This window comes from Ursus arctos, chromosome X (genome assembly GCF_023065955.2).
Source record: "Ursus arctos isolate Adak ecotype North America chromosome X, UrsArc2.0, whole genome shotgun sequence".
In the NCBI taxonomy this organism is placed as follows: Eukaryota; Metazoa; Chordata; class Mammalia; order Carnivora; family Ursidae; genus Ursus; species Ursus arctos.
In genome coordinates, this window is record NC_079873.1 from 85,418,068 (window position 1) to 85,437,754 (window position 19,687).

Sequence of the window (19,687 nt, forward strand, 5' to 3'; positions counted from 1 at the left end):
AGGAGCCGGCTTGCCCCGAGACACCCCAGGGGAAGCTCGGGCTGCACCACATCCCGGTTCTGCCTAGGCAAAGGCCCCCCACCCCCTGAGCCATTAAGCTCAGTTGCAGCAAGTACCTCTTGTCACAAGAGGGTGAGAATCTGGAGGAGGAGGTGAGGAAGCGTAGCTGATCACAGAGAACAGGACAGGAGCGGACCCGACAAGCCAGCGCTTCCCATTCCGCCGCCCGCTGCGCCCCGCCCGTTTAAAAATTGAATTATAATTGACATACACTTTTATGTTAGTTTCAGGAGCACAGCGTCGCAATCTGATATTTTTATATATTTCCAAAAGATCGCCAAGATAGGTCTAGTTACCATTGTCACTATACGAAGTTATTACAACGTATCTTCACTATATTCTCTATGCTTAACAGTAAACCCCGGTGGCTTGTTTTATAACCGGAAGTTTGTACCTGTTAATCCCCTTCGCCTACTTCACCCATCCCCCCCACCGCCCTCTCCCCTGGCAGCCAGCCTCTTGTTGTCTGTGTCTGTGCTTTTGAAGGGAAATGGGTGAAAGGCTCCTCTCTCCACACCCTGTGGATGGACAGGCCAGGAGACAAGAGTCGGGAGTACTCCTCCCGGGGAGATGTGGAGGCCCAGCTCTGGGAAGGAAAAGCTGCAACTGGAGACATCAACTAGGAACTGAGCCCCCTTATCCAGCCCACCCTGCCCATCCACCTCGAGGCCTTTCATCCTGGGGAAGAAGTTGAGCAGTCAGGCCCCGCATTTGGATCCCCACCCTGCCACTTGCTAATTGTGACCTTGGGCAAGCTAGTTGACGTCTCTGGGGTTCGGTGTCTTACTTGTAAAATGGCGACAAGATTATTACCCCTCGCACAGGGTATTGAAGAAGCAGAGAAAGAAAGAGAAAAAAGAGAGACTTAAGATGATCTTGTATATGAAGTGTATCTGGCCTGGGAAAATTTAAGTTCTCAATACATCTTAGTTATTATTAGAACATTAATTAATGTGTCAGTTGTGTGCAGAGCCTTAGACCAGGTGCTGAGCCTTAATAGCCGCAGAGGCTCCTAGAATCCACCTCCTTCCACCATCTCCAACCCCTCCCCATCTCTCCTTCCTGCCCCCCACTAGTGCCGGAACTAAAACTCTATCTTGCCTTGGAGTGTCTCCAGCTGTTTGCTCATTTTCCACCAGCCCGCTGTGGGCCCCCCACACACATTCCCATGGGGCACACCTTCACTTAGAGAGGGAAGCACTCGCACACCCGCCCCCCCCCCAAGCCTCCTGTCTTCCAAGTCACTTGGCAGAAGGGAGGGGAGGGGAAGGATTTTAGAAGGGGGAGTCTTAAGTCACAGATGGACACCCAGAGAGAACCGAGAAAGGACACCAAGCCCTGCTTGGGAGGCTTTTCGGGGTGCTCTCGAGGCAGCCAGCAAAGAGCAAATGTTTAAGGTTGTTGTTTTGGTTTGGTTTTTTTCATCAAGCATCTGCAGTTGCTGGGTGTAACCCTAGCCTCCTTCCTCTGTGAAATGTGTGAATGTGCTATCGTCAAGCATTCCACATATTGATTCTCTCACATTTCACTGACTTGATCCCTCTCTGCCCCCATTAACCCCGCATAATGGGCAGTTGCTCTTTCAAATCCAGGTCAACCCCCACAGATGGCCAAGTGCTACAATGGTTAACCAGCCAGCCCGCGCTATCTGTTCAGAACATGCTCTTCTGGAGACGAAAATGTTGGGTGTAAGGAGGAAGCCAAGGATTATTTCTTTGAACCTTTGCTTGTTTTGCCAGAGTATAAATACGATGCTGCAGATTATGTCCAAATGTTCCGAAAATAGACCCAGCGCTGAGGCTGTGCTCATGCCTGGGCATTCCCAGAACTGGTTTCACTGGCCAGCTTGAAGTTACTCTCTGCCCAGAAGGTGGTGGGGAATTCTCACTTGATGGGGTGCTGAATAGTCAATCCTCCAAGATTAGGAAAGCTTCTTGATTTAGGAGACATTTGTCATGGAAAGATCGCAGTCCCCTTTGGGGAATCTCTCCCCCCACATATCCTCCCCCACTCCTCCGGCAGGTTAGGGCCATGGCGCAGTCATGCCTGCCCACGGTTAGTCTGGACCACTCAGCGCAACCATAACCCTCCACATTCTCATTTTTTTCCCCTCCAAGTTGCTCAAAGTGCTTCTTTTTAAAAACTTATCATCAGCCACCTCACTCCTCCTCACCAGCACCCACCACTGTGCCTTGCAATACGTATCTTAAGTACGACTACGAAAGTTAAGCACGATTATTATAAATATGGAAAAGTTACGGGACCACAGTCTAACCATGCGAAACCCATCAGTCACGCCTAAATTGAAGGACATTGTATGAAATACCTGATGCGTACTCCTCAAAACTGTCAAATACCTGATGCGTACTCCTCAAAACTGTCAAAACGGGACAGCCTGAGAAACTGTCACAGCCCAGAGGAGCCAAAAGAGATATGATAACTAAGTATAATGTGGTATCCTGGATGGCATCTTGGATCAGAAAAGCTAGTGGAAAAACTAGTGAAATCTGCATAAAACGTGGACCTCAGTTAATAATAACGTGTTAATGTGGGTTCATTAGTTGGGACTAATATACCATCGCGATGTAAGAAGTTAACAGCAGGGGAAACTAGGTGGGGAGGTACACAAGAACCCTGTACTATCTTTACAAATTTTCTGGAAATTTTAAAATATTCTAAAAGTCAAAGTTTATTTCTATACTTTCAAAGTGACAATAGGGGGTGGGATGGTGATTGACTGGAATGGGCATATGGGAACTTTCAGGGGGGATGCTAACGTTCGGTGTCTTTTTTTTTTAAAGATTTTATTTATTTATTTATTTGACAGAGAGAGAGAGACAGCCAGCGAGAGAGGGAACACAAGCAGGGGGAGCAGGAGAGGAAGAAGCAGGCTCCCAGCAGGGCAGGGGGCAGGGAGCCCGATGCAGGGCTGGATCCCAGGACTCCAGGATCACGGCCTGAGCCGAAGGCAGATGCTTAAGGACTGAGCCACCCAGGCGCCCCTAACGTTCAGTGTCTTGATAGACACTCGGGTTACACAGGTGTATCCATTTGTCACAACCTGTTGAATCGTGCACTTAAGATTGTGCAATTCATTGCATATACATTTTATCACAAAAAGAAAAAAAACTGTAAAGAAATATTGAAATCCAATACATAATATGCATGCTGAAGTGTTTGGGGAAGAGTACAGATGTCAGCAACTTTCTTTGAAGTAGAAGGTAATATAAAGTCCTTTTTATTTTTATTTTTTTTTAGAGAGAGCGCTCGCATGTGCCTGAGAGAGCAGGGAGGTGGGGGGAGGGGCAGAGGGAGAGAGAGAATCCCTAACAGACTCCACACCCAGCACGGGGCCCAACGTGGGGCTCATCCTAGGACCCCCAGATCATGACCTGAGCCGAAATTAAGAGTCAGACACTTAACTGACTGAGCCACCCAGCCACCCTGACGTCATACGTTTATATAATAATTTTCTTTTGAAGGAAATTTGAGTTGTGCACAAGGGTTTTCATCCGGTGGCTTGTTTTTTATTACAAACTTCGATGTGGTGGCTATCGTTACACATTTATCTACGTACCTGTGTGAGTATACCTGTGGCATCATTGCTAGAAATGGAATTCCTGGGTTAAAAATATTGCACCGGTTTGCACTCCTACCAACAGTGTATGAGAATGTGTGCACCCCCACACCTTGACTGACACTCATCATTACTGATTTGTTTTAATTTTCATAAATCTGAGAGGTGAAAAAATACGCAATTATTGTTTGTCTCAATTTGAATTTCCATATTAGCGAGGCTGAGCATCTTTTCTGTGTTCGTGGCTTTTTGTAGTTGCGTTCATTGCTTACTCATTTTTTCTGCCCGTTTTTTCTACTTTCTTTCTGATTCAAGAGCGCTCTTTGTAATACGTCTTGCAAATGTTTTCTCTTATTTGTAACTTTGCCACAAGGTGTGTTTCAAAGTGTTTATGGTGGAGGTGTTTCTCATATTCTTGGGTTTTGCCATTTTCCTGCTCTGTGTATGGCCAGGTCTCCTCAGTCCTGGCCCAGTGCCCTTTCCGTTACCAAGGAAGAGCAGGAATAGAATAGGGAGAGCTTCTTTCTCCATGCCTGCTGCCAAGCCTTGCTGGAGAAATACACAGCTAGGCAGACGGTTCCATACTCTACACTCATGACCACCCATCTCGACTGGGCCTTACTGCTGCCCCATGATCCTTTTGTCTTCCTAATTAGTTCGTTCAAACCTCCCCACAACAACAATTTCAAACATTCTTCGCTTTTATCAAACCTCTGGTCACCATCCCTCACCTTCCAGCTCTCTCATTTCACAGATAGAACAGAAATTATCAGGTGGGACTGCTCAACTTCCTGCCCCACTCCCCCCCAATTCCCCTAACTAGGTGGGTCCCCATCTAGCACTCGCTCTCTCCTCCTGTCCTGAAGGTAAGGGGAGGGGGTCCCAACCTTTGCCGTTCACCCCCGGACCTGGCTCCAGCTATTATCACCTTCACTTTCCCGCTTCTTCACCTGCTCCCTGTTTATGGACTCTCGCCACTGAAACATGCTCAAGCCTCTCCCTTCTTAAGAAATAGAAACAAACACCAACACCTGTCTCAGATGCCAGGTCCTCCTCCAAGTTGCTTCTTCTAATTAAGCAGCTATAAAAGCGAAGACTCCACCTGAGAGTGGAAGTGTCAGATGCCATCTATGCCGTGGCGAGCTGCTAATAACCTGTCTGGAAGGTAAGAGGAAAAAAAAGATCGCCTGCAGTAGGGGAGACAAGGCTGTTTGGTGGGGGGGCACAAATGGGGTTTTAGCCGAACAGAGAGGAGACCGACTTGGGAGACTGGCCTGGCTCCTGGTCCACTTCTAACCCACTGGGACGGGTTGAAGCCCCTCTGGTGAGAAAAGTGGACAGAAAGCCATAGACGCTGTAAGTTGCTTGGTGAGCACTGAGGTTCAAGGGCTGATGGATCCATCCGCCGGTGACTTCATGAGACTCGAGGCATAAGCGGGCCTCGCTCTGGGCCCCCCTAACCCAGCATGGAAGAGAATAAGAGAAAGGATGGTTTGTCCAGCCTCGGCCCGTAGCTGCACTCCCCAGCAGCTCTCAGAGGAACACAGGTCCCTAGGACACCAGCATGGTCCTGATGGCCACCCTCAGCAGCAGCAGCACATGTGGACAATGGGATCTGGAGGAGAAAGAAGAGAGCAGAGCAGTGAGTAGAGCTGGCAGAGTGGTTTACAGGTGCATGGAAGGTATCACTTTGGGGGATTCTCAGAAATAAGTAGGGGTCTCTTGGACAGGGCCAAATTCCTACCTGGAGCTGCTGAGGGATGGGGACATGTACAAACCTTAAGCATAACTCTCAATGTGACCCAGAGTCACAGGGTGAAGGGGCCGGGAGGCCTTTGGGTCACAGGACCATGCCCAGTCGCTCAGAGAGCTGCCAAAGACAGAACTCACTTTCCGTTCAGAGACTGGGGCTCTACCTCTCTGAAACATCTTTCTTCTCTCCCAAAGGATGACCAGTGCATATGGAAGACAGGGCTCCAGCAGCCAGTGGAGGGGCCTTTCTGCTCCCTGAAGGAGTGACTACGATGAGAAGTAGGCTCTGTCAGTGTATTTGGATTGGGTCTGGGTTTGGAGGAGAAATGCTGCTTTTCTATAGATGGATAAGAGCAGGCTTGTTTCACCAAAGCCTGGGGCTCCCTTCTGATCAGCTGACAGGGCTCAGTGGCAGGCTTCCCTGAATCCGCTACAGAAACCACTTGCCCCCCCCCCCACCATCTCCCCTTCCAGGCATTTTGCTTGGATTCCATTTCTCTGCTGAAACCGTCTCCCACTTTGGAAAGCTCTAGTCAGTGTCACCGGATGTGCACAGGCAGCAACTTCAGCCATGGGAGAGAGCCTTTCGAACTGGCAATCAGCTCTGACACTGACCTTGATGAAAGAGCAGGAGAGGTTGTAACCATGGGTGGTCACTCCAAAGACTCAAGGGAACAGAGCAGAAGAACAAAGACAAGGGATATTTTTTTTTAAAATGAGGGTGGGGTAGAGAGGGAAAAGGCAGAGAAGTGTAACATCCCTTTACATGTCGGTTGCTTTTTTTGATAGAAACTCCTAGAAGCCTACACGTTGCTCAGACAGCACTTGCTCTCAGTGGCTCTGTCGGGTGGGCACTAAAGCTACTCACGAGAAGCTGGGCTTCATGAATGCCACTGTATGCCCTGAGTGCTGGCAGAATCTTCCCTGGGGAAAGTGTGTCTCTGATAGACTCCTGTTGATCCTGATCTCCAATAAGCACAAGTCTGTCTTTGGGTCACTGTGCACCAAAGTTTGAGGAGAGGAAGATGGCAGGAGAGAAAGTTTTTTACATGAAAGCAACTTTCAAGGATTGACATTAAGTCAATGCAGGTTTCAGAATTTTTTTTTACAGCTCTTAGAGATACCAACCTGAACAACAGATGCTTCTGACCTCTGGGTTCTTGCAAGATCCTTAAACACATTCAGAATCCTGAAAGAAAAAATCAGTGACATTTAGGATTTTGGTATTGCATGCATTCCATCATAGTCTCATTTTTAAGAAGACATAATATTTGTGTGGAGTTTATGGAAGCTTGAAAGAGAGGAGGAAGAGAGAGAAAGAGAGAAAGAGAGAATTTCCCATCTTGCAAGTGGGCAAATCTCCCTAAACGCCTAATGCCAAGATAATTTCAGCTTTATTTGCTCCCTTAGGCGCTTAGAAAAACCAGGCCAGAGAATAGTCTGTGGTAAGTCATTCCCCCTTCAAAGTTCAGGCTTTCTACCTAGTCACTCACAGAGTTCACACAAGCTATTCCCATTGCACTGTATGGGAGGTAATGGGTTAAAGAGCCATCTAGCTTAAGCTGTTGGGATTTGAGTTTAACCCCCACAACATGACTCCAGTCTAAGGTAACCCCCAAAAAGGCCTCCCTACTGACAGCAGTTGGCAACTCCAGTCTGATCATCACTGATCTCAAAGACCCTGAAGAGGTTGGCTTCAATAATTTCCTAGATACTCAAGATCGCTGAACTAGAGTTATTGGCATTTATCAAGCAAATAATAACCACAGCTAATCAATATACATTGTACATGCATCTTCTCACTTCCTAACCCAGTTATAACAGGTAGGCCCTATTATTCCCATGAGCAAACTGAGGCTCCCGGAAGCTAAGTCACTTACCCAAGGTCACTCAGCATGTAAGTGCCAGGACAGGAGTCTGGTCTGCGTGCATGATCCAAGAGGCTGCGCTGACTCCTTCCAAAACTTTATCAATTATCTTTCCCCTTCAATTCATTTCCAAGACTCTCAAGGAGAGCCCACACTAGCTGCCTTCTGTTCCTACCACCGAATCACCCCTTAACCCTTTCCCTATTCCCCGCTCACCAGCCATCTGGAAGGTGACCAGTGACAATCACCAGCAAATCCAGTGGCCTCTTCTCAACCCTTCAATTATAACACATCTGCGGGATCAGACACACCCTCCTTCCTGAAACTCTCCTCTCCTTTGGCCTCTGCAATTTCCCCGTTTCCCTGGTACTCTCCTGCTCTCTTCTTCTCTGTCTTATTCAGTGGACTCCTCTTATGCCCTTCCCTCCTCCCCCCATAGATGTAGATTTTCCTTAAGACTCTGTCCTCGGCCTTGCCCCTTACCCTCTTGGATTCAAGTACTATCCCTCTGCAGATGAAATGGCCTCTAGGAGAGGCAGCAGGGCACTGACCCTGAAGTTAGTCTGCCTGAGTTCCCGTCTCCCCTCTGTCACATGCTAGTGACTTTGGCGAGTTACACTGTACCTCTGTTTGCTCATCTGTAACATGAGGACTCCCGGGGATCATGTACATAGCGCACTAGTCCAGTGTCTGACAAGCAGTGAGCCTCACGCAAATGTTTGCTGTTACATAGTCTGGGCCCCCCCAGGCCCTAACTTCCACCCGCACTCCAGATCCACTCCAACGGATTGTATCATATTTCTGCCCTGAAGGTCACTAAGAAACTCACCATGTCCATAATTGCCTTCATGTCTCCTTCATTTCTACCCACGAAAGATCCCACTTTTTATTTACTCATCTCTGCTGGAGATGGCCACTACCTCAATTAGTACGTCATCCAAACCCTCCCTTTCACTCACCATGGATATTCCATTGGCTACACAGCCCCACCAGTTCTATCTTTTCAGATTCTCTAATCTGGGCCTTGTAAATGTTCTGAAATGGATAGTGGTTGAACACCATGTGAATAGAGTAAATGCCACTGAACCGCACACTTTTTTAATTAATTAATTAATTTAGAGAACAAGCGCCCGTTAGGGGGAGGGGCAGAGAGAGAGGGAGTGAGAGAATCCCAAGCAGGTTCCAAGCTCAGCTTGGAGCCCAGTGCAGGGCTTGATCCCACGACCCTGAGATCATGCCCTGAGCCGAAATGGAGAGTCGGATGCTTAACCGACTGAGCCACCCGGGTGCGCCTGAATGGCACACTTTAAAACAGTTGAAACGGTAGATTTTATTTTATGTGTATTTTACCACAATAAGAAAAAATCTGTGTCTCTCCACTTCCATAGCTTACCACCATAGTCCAGGCCACTGGAATACCACCAGGGCCTCCTAAGTGATCTTTGATGTTTCCACTTTTGCCTGCCCCCAAAGGTACTGATCCGGTAGGTCTGAGGGTGCAGCCTGGGGACGTGCCCTACTAACAAGCACCCCATGGAGTGCTTACTTAAACTTGAGGTTTCTCTGCCCACAGGATGAAGTTCAAACTCCTTAGTTTGGCAAGACCCTTCATGTCTTTCCCTAGTGTGCCTCTCTTCCTCTTTATTTCACTTTTTCCTGTAGTTGCTTTATATTGTGGTCAAGGGTGCTCATAGGCCATGAACTAAGGAGTAGGATTAAGAGAACCGTCTGAACTTCAAGGAAAAAGAAAGCAAGAGGGAGAGCAAGTGGGAGAAGGGGAGGAAAGAAGGAAAGAGAGAGCACTGGATTTAAAACTTAGTTCAAGTCCTAGCTCCCCCACTTACTAGCTATATGACCCAAAGGAAGTTACTTGTCTGATCACCAGTCTCCTTCTCTGTTGTTGTTGTTGTTGTTTTTTTTAAATGGTACTATGCTTCAATCTGGCTGTAAAGATTGGATTAGGTAACATGTGCCAAGTTCTTAGTGTTTGCAATACTTTGGTAAAAAAAAAAAATTAATGGATCTTTAAGCTTAGGGGGAAAAAAAGAAATGATACATGTTAAAGACATGGTTTTTCAATAAATATTAGAAGTGTTTTCCTAGGCTTAGCCCAGGGTGTGGTCCATATCGAGAGCTAAATACATTTTCTTTGGCTGTTGTGGTTATTATTAAGATCATTATAGTTGGGGCTCGGATCAAGCACACCAGCAGAGAGCTTAACCTTGGCAAGGTGAAGGAGCACGTCTTCCTGAGCGTCGGAAGAGTTTGAGATGGCTGTGTGCAGATGGGTCGGATGGAAGCTGAAGGAGCTTCTGTCATTTGGCTTCACTCTTTTCAGTAATGAAGGAGGTGAGGTCATCTCCTGAGAATGAGGGGGAGGGATGGGGCTGGGGGCTTGAGGAGAGGGCAGGAAGTTTGGAGCAGCTGCTGTCGGGAATGTGATAGGGAGTCAGCAAGCAAGGAATGAACGGATTGTCGAACAGCCAGAGGGGCCAGCTTAGGGTAGAGAGCATGCATTGGCAGTGAACCCAATGAGTAGGGTTTGTCCAACAAGCCAACCGTGGAAACAGTCACCTTCAAGGGGTCACCCAGGGCTGCAGATTGGAAAGGCAGGAATAGGACAAAAGTTAGGGTGGTGAAGGATTCTAGGGTGGGCACAGGCATAGTGGAAATGCCCCCAGACCTGGGCTAAAAAGGAAGGCTCACTTATTCATTCAAAAGAACTACCACATACTATATAAATATTATGCAAATGCCAGGCGTGGGAGATGCTGTAAAGAACCAGACCCACAAAATCCCTGCATTCAACCTATATCCACACAAAGACTTGCCCACAAATGTTCATAGAATCTTAGTTCATCATTGCAGAAAACTGGAAACAACCCGATATCCTTCAGCAGGTGAATAGATAAACCAACTTTGGTACATCCTACAATTACTGAGTAATAAGAAGAATGAAACAATGTAAGTGAGTGTCAAAATCAGTATGCTGAGTAAAGGAAGTGCATACTTCATGATTACATTTATATACAATTCTAGAAAATGCGAATTAATCAATAGTGACGAAAAGCAGATCACTGGTTGTCTCGACCAGTAGGAAAAAGGCACAAAGGATCAAGGGAAAATTTTTGGTGGTGATGGATATGTCCTGCTCATTAACTTGATTTTGGTGATGATTTCACAGGTGTATACATATGTCAAAATCAATCACATTACATATTTTAAACATTTTTTGGAAGTGGGGAGAGAGAGAGAGAGCATGTGCATAAGCAGGGGAGTGGGGTCAGAGGGAGAGAGAGAATCCCAAGCAGGCTCCACGCCCAGCACAAAGTGTGATGCAGGGCTTGGTCTCACAACCCCAAGATCATGACCTGAGCCAAAATCAAGAGTCAGATGCTTAACGGACTGAGCCACCCAGGTGCCCCTCACATTGTATATTTTTAATGTGTGCACTTTTTAACATTCATTGTACTCCTCCAAAATTATAAAAATACATTTAAAATTTTTTAATTGGCCCGAAGAAACTCCCTGCCTTCATGGAACTTACAGCCTAAATGGGAGAGCCTGATAATAAACCAGTAAGTAAACAAACATGGTATTTTTAGACAGTGCTTCATACTGTGAAATTAAAATAAACAAAGTAATGGGATAGAGAATAGGGTGGGGGCCAGGAGAAAGGAGCAACTATAGATAGGATGGTCAAGGCAGGCCTCTGGGGAAGTGGCATTTGAGCTGAGACTCGAATGATGAGAAGGAAAACAGCCATGAGAAGATATGGAGGAAGACTACTCCAGGCAGAGAAACAGCACATGCAAAGGCTCTGAGGCAGGAGTGAACTTGATGTGTTCAAGGAACAGCAAAAAGATTAGCGTGACTTGAGTTTAGTGAGCAAGTGGGAAGGGTATGCAGGAGATGGGCTTTAGAGAAGTCTTGTAGACCATGGGGAGGAGTTGGGATTGTATTCTGATTGTGTGGGTAATCCAATGGAGGGCCTTAAGTAGAGATGAGACTCGATCTGCTTTATACTTTAACACTGCTCTGGCTGTTGTGTGAAGAGCTAACTGCAAGGGGTCAAGGGTAAAGGCAAGAAGACCAGTTAAAAAGTGTTATATTAATCCAGGGAAGAAATGATGGGGGTGTAGACTAGGGTGGTAGAAGTGGAGATCGTGAGAAGTGGTTATATGTAAAATTCCTTTTGGAAGTACAGTTGAAAAGACTTGGCTCCTAAATTGAGTGTGGAAGGGTGAGGGGAAATGCAGAATCAGTATGACTCCTGTTTTGACCTAAGCAGCTGGATAAATAATGGTAGTACCATTTACAAAAAAAAAAAAAAAAAGTGGGGAAGACTAATATGGTAATGCCCTCCTGCCAAAGACCACCAGGAACGGTGTCTTAATAACTCTTCTCTAGAGTGAAGGAAGACTAAAGCTATAAGGCGGGGGGAGAGAAGTAGCAGTTAGCTGGGAAAGGAGGATGTTTGGTATTTTCTTCAAGTTTCACAATGACCGTGTTTTTTGTCTGTACTTAGATAACATTACGCAGAGGTCTTGTTTTGTCTCGCTTCATTGTGACCACACAGACATGTCTTGTCATTAACCCGATGTTGGTGTTCTGTGAGATGGGTTATGTACAACACGAGAATAACATGACCAACTTGTGAACACCAGGCCAGCTTCTAACCAACAATGAGGCCTAGATGTAATTGTCAGACTGGTTCCCTGATGGCAAGAGCTGTTTTTCCTTCTCAAGTAGAAGAGCAAATTTGAGGGGGAAAGACTCAAAAGCTCTGCTTTGGACATGTTAACTTTCAGACAGGTTTTGATACTCAGCTAGAGATGCTAAGTAGGCAGTATGCCAGGCTGGAGCTCAGACTAGGGGTTTCTGGTATTTAAAATATATTTAAATTTGGGGTCATCATTGTTAAGATGGTACTTATGTATGAAGAAAATATTTTGCATGTTGGGACTAGTCAACATCACCAAGGGAGAGAGAATAGATGGAGGAGAGAAGAGGTCCCAAGATGGATCCCTGGGCAATTCAACGGCAGGAGGACCCAGCAAAGGAGACTAAGAAGAGAAAGGACTGGTGAAGAAGGAGACAAACCAGGAGATTGAGGTGTTGTGGAAGTCAGAGGAAGTTTCGAGAAAGGAGCGTTAAATGCGGCTGAGCAGGGATAGACATGAGGACTGAGAATCGAGCATTAGATTGGCAACATGCTGGTCATTCGTGACCATGACCAAGCCATCTCATTGCTGCAGCATAGGTGACAACCCAGCTGCAGTGGATTGGGGCAAGACTGGAAGCTACCATTACTGAACCTTGACCATGAACCAGGCACTATGTTAAGTTACTCAGTCTTCACCACAACCCTGGGAGGTAGGTGCTATTTCTTACATCCATTTTACAGATGGGGAAAGGAGGCCCAGAGAAGGTTAAGCAACGGCTCTCACATTACCCAAGCAGCCTGGCTCTAGAGCCCACGCCACATGCTCTACGTTATTCTGCTTTAGTGGATGATGGAGACGGTGAAGAGGTGGGGCTCTTGAACTGACCCGTCCTTGGACTTGCTAGAGGGAATGCCTGAACCTCTGAGGGATGGTGCCAGTTACTTGGGACATGATAGGAATTCCATCCTTCCAGGTCCTCTGGGACTCCATCCTAGTATTTCTTCCCTCACTCTCCTCAACCATTCCTCTCCAGCGTCCTGTTTGCTAAGTTAGCCTTCCAATGGACAGAGTCTAACTGGGGAGCAGGCCAAGGGCTTCTTGCCCCTTCTGCCTGTCCCAGTTACTCCCATCCCCACCCCCACCCCACCATCCACCCCAGGAGACTCACATGGGAATGCAGCTGCCCTCCTAGATGGTTGAGGGTTGAATCTTCTGAATAGCCCCCAGAAGTAGTGGGGACAAATTTTTTTTAAAAAAGCCAGATTGCTGTTCTTGAGCTTACCACAGAGGTTGGTACCGCCAGAGCAGCCTCACCCATCTCAGGTTGGGTTGTCTAGGACAAGCCCCCCTTCACACCTCCCACCCTCACAGGTGTCTGAAAGCTACCATTAAAGACATAGTGCTCCCTTTTGTCGTGGCAACTCGGAGGCGGTCGGCTGTCTTCACGGTGAAGCTTAACACCCCTTTCCCAGCCCCTGGCGGGCTGCCGGAAACTCACTCGGTGGATGATGAACGCACACTTCGTACCTTTGATGCGAAGCGCATGGCCGCGGAAGTTGCTGCTGACAGTCTGGGTGGAGAATGGCAGGGTTATAGGGTCCTAATCAGCGGTGGCAATGACAAACAGGGCTTCCCCGTGAAGCAGGAGGTCTTAACCCCTGGCCGTGTCCTGTCAACCTGCTACTGGGTGAGGGGCATTCCTGCTACAGACCAAGGAGGACTGGAGGAAGAAGGCACAGATCCGTGCACGGTTGCATTGGGGGTGCCAATCTCGGGACTCTTAACTTGGTTATTATAAAAATAAAAGGAGGAGGAGATGGATATTCCTGGACTCACTGATACTACTGTACCTCGTGGCCAGGGGCCCCCCAAATCTCACAGACTCCACAAGCTCTTCAATATAAAGAAGATGATGTCTGCCAGTTTGTTGTGAGAAAGCTCCTGAACAAAGAAGATAAGCAACCTAGGACCAAAGTGCCCAAGACTCGGCACCTTGGTCCTCCACATGGCCTATAACACAAACATCAGTTTACTCTGAAGAAACAGTATGCCAAGCAAAATAAGGAAGAGGCCACAGACTCTACTAAGCTTTTGACCAAGAGAATGAAAGAAGCCAAAGAAAAACGCCACAAACGGATTGCCAAGAGATGGAGGCTGTCCTCTCTGAGAGCTTCTGTCTCAGTGCCCGAGTCCAGTCAAAATGGAGAAGTTTCTAAGAGTAAGAAATCAGTAAGACCAGACATCAAAAAAGATGATTCCTTGGGTCATCACGGGGATGAACTGCAGATGAGACATAAATGAGTAAGACCATTAGCCCCTGGCAGCAGGGAAGGAACAGTTCTGGAAGACTGGGCCGGGGAGTGATGGTGAAGCTTGGAACAGAAAGGGAACACGTGAGATCAATACCGATCCCATAATTCAGCCAAGGGCTGGTCCTGACCACTGTGCCTCCAGAAGAGGGACCCCACGAGAAGAGGAATGAAATTAACGTGCCCCCTTATCTCCATTCTTTTTCTTCCAGGCCTGCTGGAGCTGTGATCCCTGCTAGGTCATCCTGAGATCGTCAAAGAGCCAAGGGGAGGCCCCCTGTTTCTTCAGGGACCTGATGTGTTTTCAGGACTGGACATCCTGTGGGTCAGGTATGTGGGAATTCAGCGAATTCATACTGCAAGCCAGTCATTTGCGACCACCTGAGCCCTCCACAGGGTTCTAAGAGCAGCTGGCCCTTAGAGGAGGATGTGATTTGAGAAGCTGTGGGAAGTTACAGTATGCCCCTCCCCCCCCCAAGCACCGGCCCCAACACATACAAACCTTTCAAGAGATCACTCTGTCCAGATTTCACCGAAATCCACAACCAGAGATTCTTTCCTTGGGTTTCACCTTTACATTGTTTTGAGTGATCTATTATAAGCCGTGAACACTCCTGCAGGGCGTGTCACGGGAAGCAAGGAGTGGGCCCTGCCCCTTCTCTGTAAAGTCATTTAGGTGCTTGCCTTTTTCTCTGACTTAAAAAAGCACCGTTGCCCAAGAACACGAATGTCCTTAACGCTACTGAACTGTACACTTTGGAAGATGGCTGAGGGAAACTTTACCTTCTGTATGTTTTACTGCAATTTAAAAAAAAATGTATCTGAGGTATCATCTGTCTGTGCTGACTGTGTTCTCTTCAGAGGAAGTGGCCCAGGCCACAGCTTTTCCCAAGACCCTGCCCTCCCTCAGAACACAACTGATGAGGGACCGGTGGGGTCGCCTAGGACCAAAGGTGCAAAATTCAGTGTCTTGGTATCCCCATGTGTCCTGCAACACAAACATGGGTCTCTTACTGTGAAGAAACAGTGTACTAAGAAAAATAAGGGAGAGGCAGCAGGATATGCTAAGCTTCTGACCAAGAGAAAGGGGCCAAAGACAAAGGCCAGGGACAGATTGCCAAAAGACAGAAGCTGCCTTCTCTGAGAGCTCGGTACTCCACATGTCCTACGCTCTGAGATCCAGTACAGAAGGAAGAGTTGCTTTAATCACATGATTTGTCTTCCTGGACCGGCTGTAGGTTGTGTTAAGTGACAACAGGGGCTGAGAAACGGAAGCCATTTTGATAGGTGATTCAAATTCACCTGGGGTTGGCTATTGACCCACGTGGTCCGTTCACCCTTGGTGGTCCTCAGTCACGCTCCCTTACCTTCACAGAACATTCTAGATGGCTTTTCCTCCTACCTCCCTCATGAAGCCTGTGATTCCTTCCCTTCATTCTCTTCTCTTCTGCCCTCTCTCAATCCTTGGCTTGTGTCTTCAAAGTCTATAGACTCCAGTCCTGGCGGAACCCTGAAAATACAGTATTATTGTCGTATATTTTTTTAAACAGGTCACTGTTGGCCTAGAGGGGGTAGAGGGGATGAGTAGGATGGTGAGAAGGTTACACACAGACTCTTAGTCATCCAAGATTTGGAGAATGGGGGAGATGGGCTCAGAAATCTGGGAGCTAGTGGCCAAGTCTCCACAGTCCTCTACTCTGAGCAATAAGAATTTTCTCTCCCCCTGCCCACCTTCCACCACACAACTGTTCAAAGGCACTCCCCCAAGGAAGGAAAAAGAGAAATATAAACTTAACACCTTAGGCCTCTTACGGCTGCTGTATTTCTAGCTTTTTCCCCATGCATGATCTTACTTGATCCTCAAATCCCCACAGCTGTGGAGACAGGCCCCTGGGGAGGGTAGGCAGCTCGTTCTGAGAAACAAAGCCAGCTAATTGGCAAAGCCAGGGCTGGACCCCGGCTCTCCCCACTTCTGGTCCTTGCTCTTCACCGCACCGCAGCGCGTTTGCTTTAGCCGGCAGGCAAGATCCTCTGGAAAGCAGCCCAGTCCCTTTTCTCTTTGTTGATACAAATCGTGTGCAGATCTTTGGTTTCAAAAAGAGATGGCAAATTGAAAAGGAGAAGGTGGTAACTACAAACAAGTGAAAGACCCCATTGATAGCCCTCTAGAAACGTGAATCGACAACACAGAATTATGTCTGTAATGGGTGGAAAGTTTGCGTGTATTTTTGCGCTGGCGATGAGCGCTTCCCGACGTTGGAACTCAAAACATCTCCTAGTTGTGCTCTGTTGAAAGCTTCAAGTTACAATTAAGGAAGCATGGGTCTCTTTCTTCATGATGATTATAGAGCAAAGATCTGACCTGACCTAAAACAGAATCTGCTTACACCGAAGGGAGAAATAGACTGCCGGGTGGGTTGGAGAAAAAAAAAAAAAAAAGAAAGAAATCACTCCAATTTATTAGAATCACGTTCAGGAGAAGGCGAACGTTTCCCCAGTTAGGACAGTCAGCTTGTACTATTCAGGAATACATTATCAAAACTGCCAAGCCCCTGGTTTTCCTTTCTTCTATCTTGCTGACCACAATATGACCACTTCAATGGTGTTGACACCCCCACTGGCTGGTAGAGATTCGAGTGTTCGGGCTTCTGGGAAACTTCATTATCTGGGACACAGTCGCAACCCTGAATGTATTTGGGAAAAGCGACTGGACAGTAAAGCAAATCGCTGGGAAAGTTCTGTGACTCCTCTCGATACGTGTTCTTCATAGGGACCCTAATCATCGTTAAAAAAAGTTAAAATGTTTTTGAAAGTAGAGGTAGTTTTGTGGTGGGATTGGTTTTCCCACAGCTGGCACATTAATGTTAATGATGGGCATTAGCTGGGAGCAGCTTCCTTTATAGATTTATATTATTTTGGCAATGTTTTATTTAACGTCTATGAAAAAATGGTACCAATTTGTCAACACCCAGCCAGTGATTATGCTCATTATCAGAACAACCTTGTGTCCCCGTTCATGCCAGATCAATGGGGGACATTGTTGTACTTGACATACAGGGTTGGAGACTGTTCCCGCCACATACCCCTGGCATGGCTGGGTATCTGTGCCCTCCTTGCCTGGCCCCGAGGTGGCTCTCACAGCATCCCCCTCTTGTTGTCATTGTCTTGGACTGCTGCCCAATGCCTGACCCCCCCCCCCCCCACCTGCACGGCCTTAAGGCTAAAACTAAGACTGGAGATCAGCCAATGGGGCAAGGCCAGTCGATCTTCCAAGGAGTGGATCCTGGGAATGAAAGTAAGCTCATTTAACTTATAAACAGTTCCAGTAAAATACCAGATGGGCTACAAGGTCAGAACCAACGCCTTGAATGAGGTTTACATATTATCAGCTCATTGAAGTGCCCCATAATATGTTTGCCTTGCTGTCACCGAAACCAGCTGTATTTAAGCAAGTTGGCTTAATGCTAAGAGGAGATTTTTATGTGTGTTTGATGAAGCCCAAACAGCCACCATCAGGTCTAAGTATTTAAGCCCACGGCAGGCGAGTTCTGATGACCTTCTTGAGACAAGGGAGAATAAATCAAAACACTTGCACCTGTAGCTTTACCCATCATTGGTTAAGATTGTGCAGTTGAAACATCGTCCCTCCGACTTATGATTTACGCCATTTGATGGCTTTTCTCTTTCGTAAGCCACATGTTTGAGACTGACAAAGGTGGCTTTTAAAAATTAATTTTGATAATAGCTAATAGTAATGGGTAAGAGAGGTTTGTTAAAATGTATTCTGAAAAACTGCTTCCGCGGGAAATCCTTACTTAGCGTCGTGATATTTCAAGGTGCTTCAGAATTAAAGGGGAAAAAAAAGAAGTAATATAATAAAGCAGTTCCAACTTTTGAAACCCTTGGAAAAACAAGCCATTTTGCCGTATCAACCTTTTCTTCCCCCACAATCACCTCTACTGTGTTGGAACTGAATATACAGACATAAGTACCGCAACAACCCCCCCCCCTCAAATCTAAACATCATTTCCAAAAGCAGAAATGATTCCTTTTCTACATAGTACTGGGTCTCAAGGCCGGCAGCTCTGAGAGAAGAGTCTTAGGCTATTGCTTAAACAACCTTTATTACCTGCCTCTGACATTCCCCGGGTTACAGAGGAGGGCAACGTCTGAGCCTCGTGTTCCATACATGAAGCAGACAGCTGCCATAACAACTGAATGAATCCACACGGAGGGGTGGCATTTGGAGGTACTGAGGTGATACACCCAGCGACAGTCACCCACACCAGAAGACGGCAAAGCTGCTAAAAATCGGGCAAGTTACCTTTGGGATGACAACTGGATGCCAGAAAGCCATACAGCTGGGGTCATAGGTCTTCCCCTGCCCTTGGAGCTTCCCTCCCCCTTCAGTCCCCATTCAGTCCATTCCAGCCCACAGACTGGTCCTAGCGTCCTGCTAGCTCCCTGCTGCAAGAGGGAGGGAGGAGGAAGATGTCTAAGGTCTCTTCATCTTCTTTGTCTCGGTCCCTAAGGCAACAGGAAGCTGGAGCTGCTGCGGCCGGCCTGGCAGTGATGGCAAGCCCGCTGGCTCTGCACAGTGAGCCGTCCCTGGCAGCCCCCGGAGCAGCTGCCCGTTAGACGGCCCCGAGGTCTGCTAGACTTCATTGCTTCACTTCAATGCCAAGCGTTGGACGTGTTGGATTCAGTTCCCAGAGGGCTGGAGCGTGCTGTCAGGGCTGTCTGAAGACAAGAGAGCAGAGGCAGTTTAGTGCAGTTGGGGGTGCGGAGTGGGGGTGGAGGCATGGGGTGCGGGGAGAGGAGGGAGTGGAGGGAGTGGAGGGAGAGGGGGGAGAAACCGGTCTGGGCTGGGTAGGGTGGCGCTTCTTTCCAGGGCCTGCCAGACAAGGGCTGCGGGCCTCTCCTGGTCTGGGCCTCAGGTGGGGCGGCGCCTGGAAGCGCAGGAAAGGAGCAGGCGGGCGCCGCGCCCAGGGACGCGGGAGCCGAGCAGGGCGCGCGCAAGGGGCAAGCGGGGCGGCGAGCCTAGACCCCCTCGGCGCCCTGGGCCGGGGCGGGCGGCGCCCCCGGGGCGAGCTGGCGGCGGCCCTCGGCCGGCAAGCCGGCGGCAGTCTCGGCGTCGGCGGCGGCCCACTCGTGCGCCGCGCAGGCCTGGGCCGGCTCGTCCTTGGCCTCGACGAGCTTGCGGGAGCGGGTGTAGGCCAGGATGAGGCCTCCGGCCAGGCAGGCGTAGAAGATCATGATGAGCAGGATGTAGAGATAGGCGTCGTCGCCCTTGGCGCTGGTCGCCTCGCGGCCCACGAACGGGTCGGGCACGACCCCCATGCCCATGCTCGGGCCGGGACCAGCGGCCAGGCCGCTGGCGTTGCCCCGGTGGTGCAGCTCGAGCAGCAGGCGGCTGAGGAGGGTGCGCAGCCGCTGGCTCTCGCTGCAGTTCAT

The 19,687-nt window shown here is 48.2% G+C and overlaps 1 protein-coding gene, 1 long non-coding RNA gene and 1 pseudogene across 2 annotated transcripts; 1 reads left to right on the plus strand and 2 right to left on the minus strand.

Annotated features, from left to right (window-relative positions):
- Positions 1–2,847: 2,847 nt before the first annotated feature.
- Positions 2,848–7,835, minus strand: LOC123002249 (uncharacterized). Its single transcript, XR_006411966.3, has 3 exons — positions 7,270–7,835; positions 6,518–6,578; positions 2,848–5,252 (listed from the first exon to the last, which is right to left on the minus strand). It is a non-coding gene; the product is annotated as an uncharacterized LOC123002249 (long non-coding RNA).
- A 4,635-nt stretch (positions 7,836–12,470) lies between these two features.
- On the plus strand, positions 12,471–18,871 carry LOC113241177 (40S ribosomal protein S6-like; annotated as a pseudogene).
- A 402-nt stretch (positions 18,872–19,273) lies between these two features.
- On the minus strand, positions 19,274–19,687 carry KCNE5 (potassium voltage-gated channel subfamily E regulatory subunit 5). The gene has a single exon (XM_026478768.2). It carries the CDS (start codon positions 19,685–19,687, stop codon positions 19,274–19,276), a length of 414 nt encoding a protein of 137 aa, XP_026334553.1.

What these genes read in the sequence shown, in the direction of transcription:
- KCNE5 (XM_026478768.2), bottom strand. Translation starts at nt 19,687, where the DNA reads ATGAACTGCAGCGAGAGCCAGCGGCTGCGCACCCTCCTCAGCCGCCTG.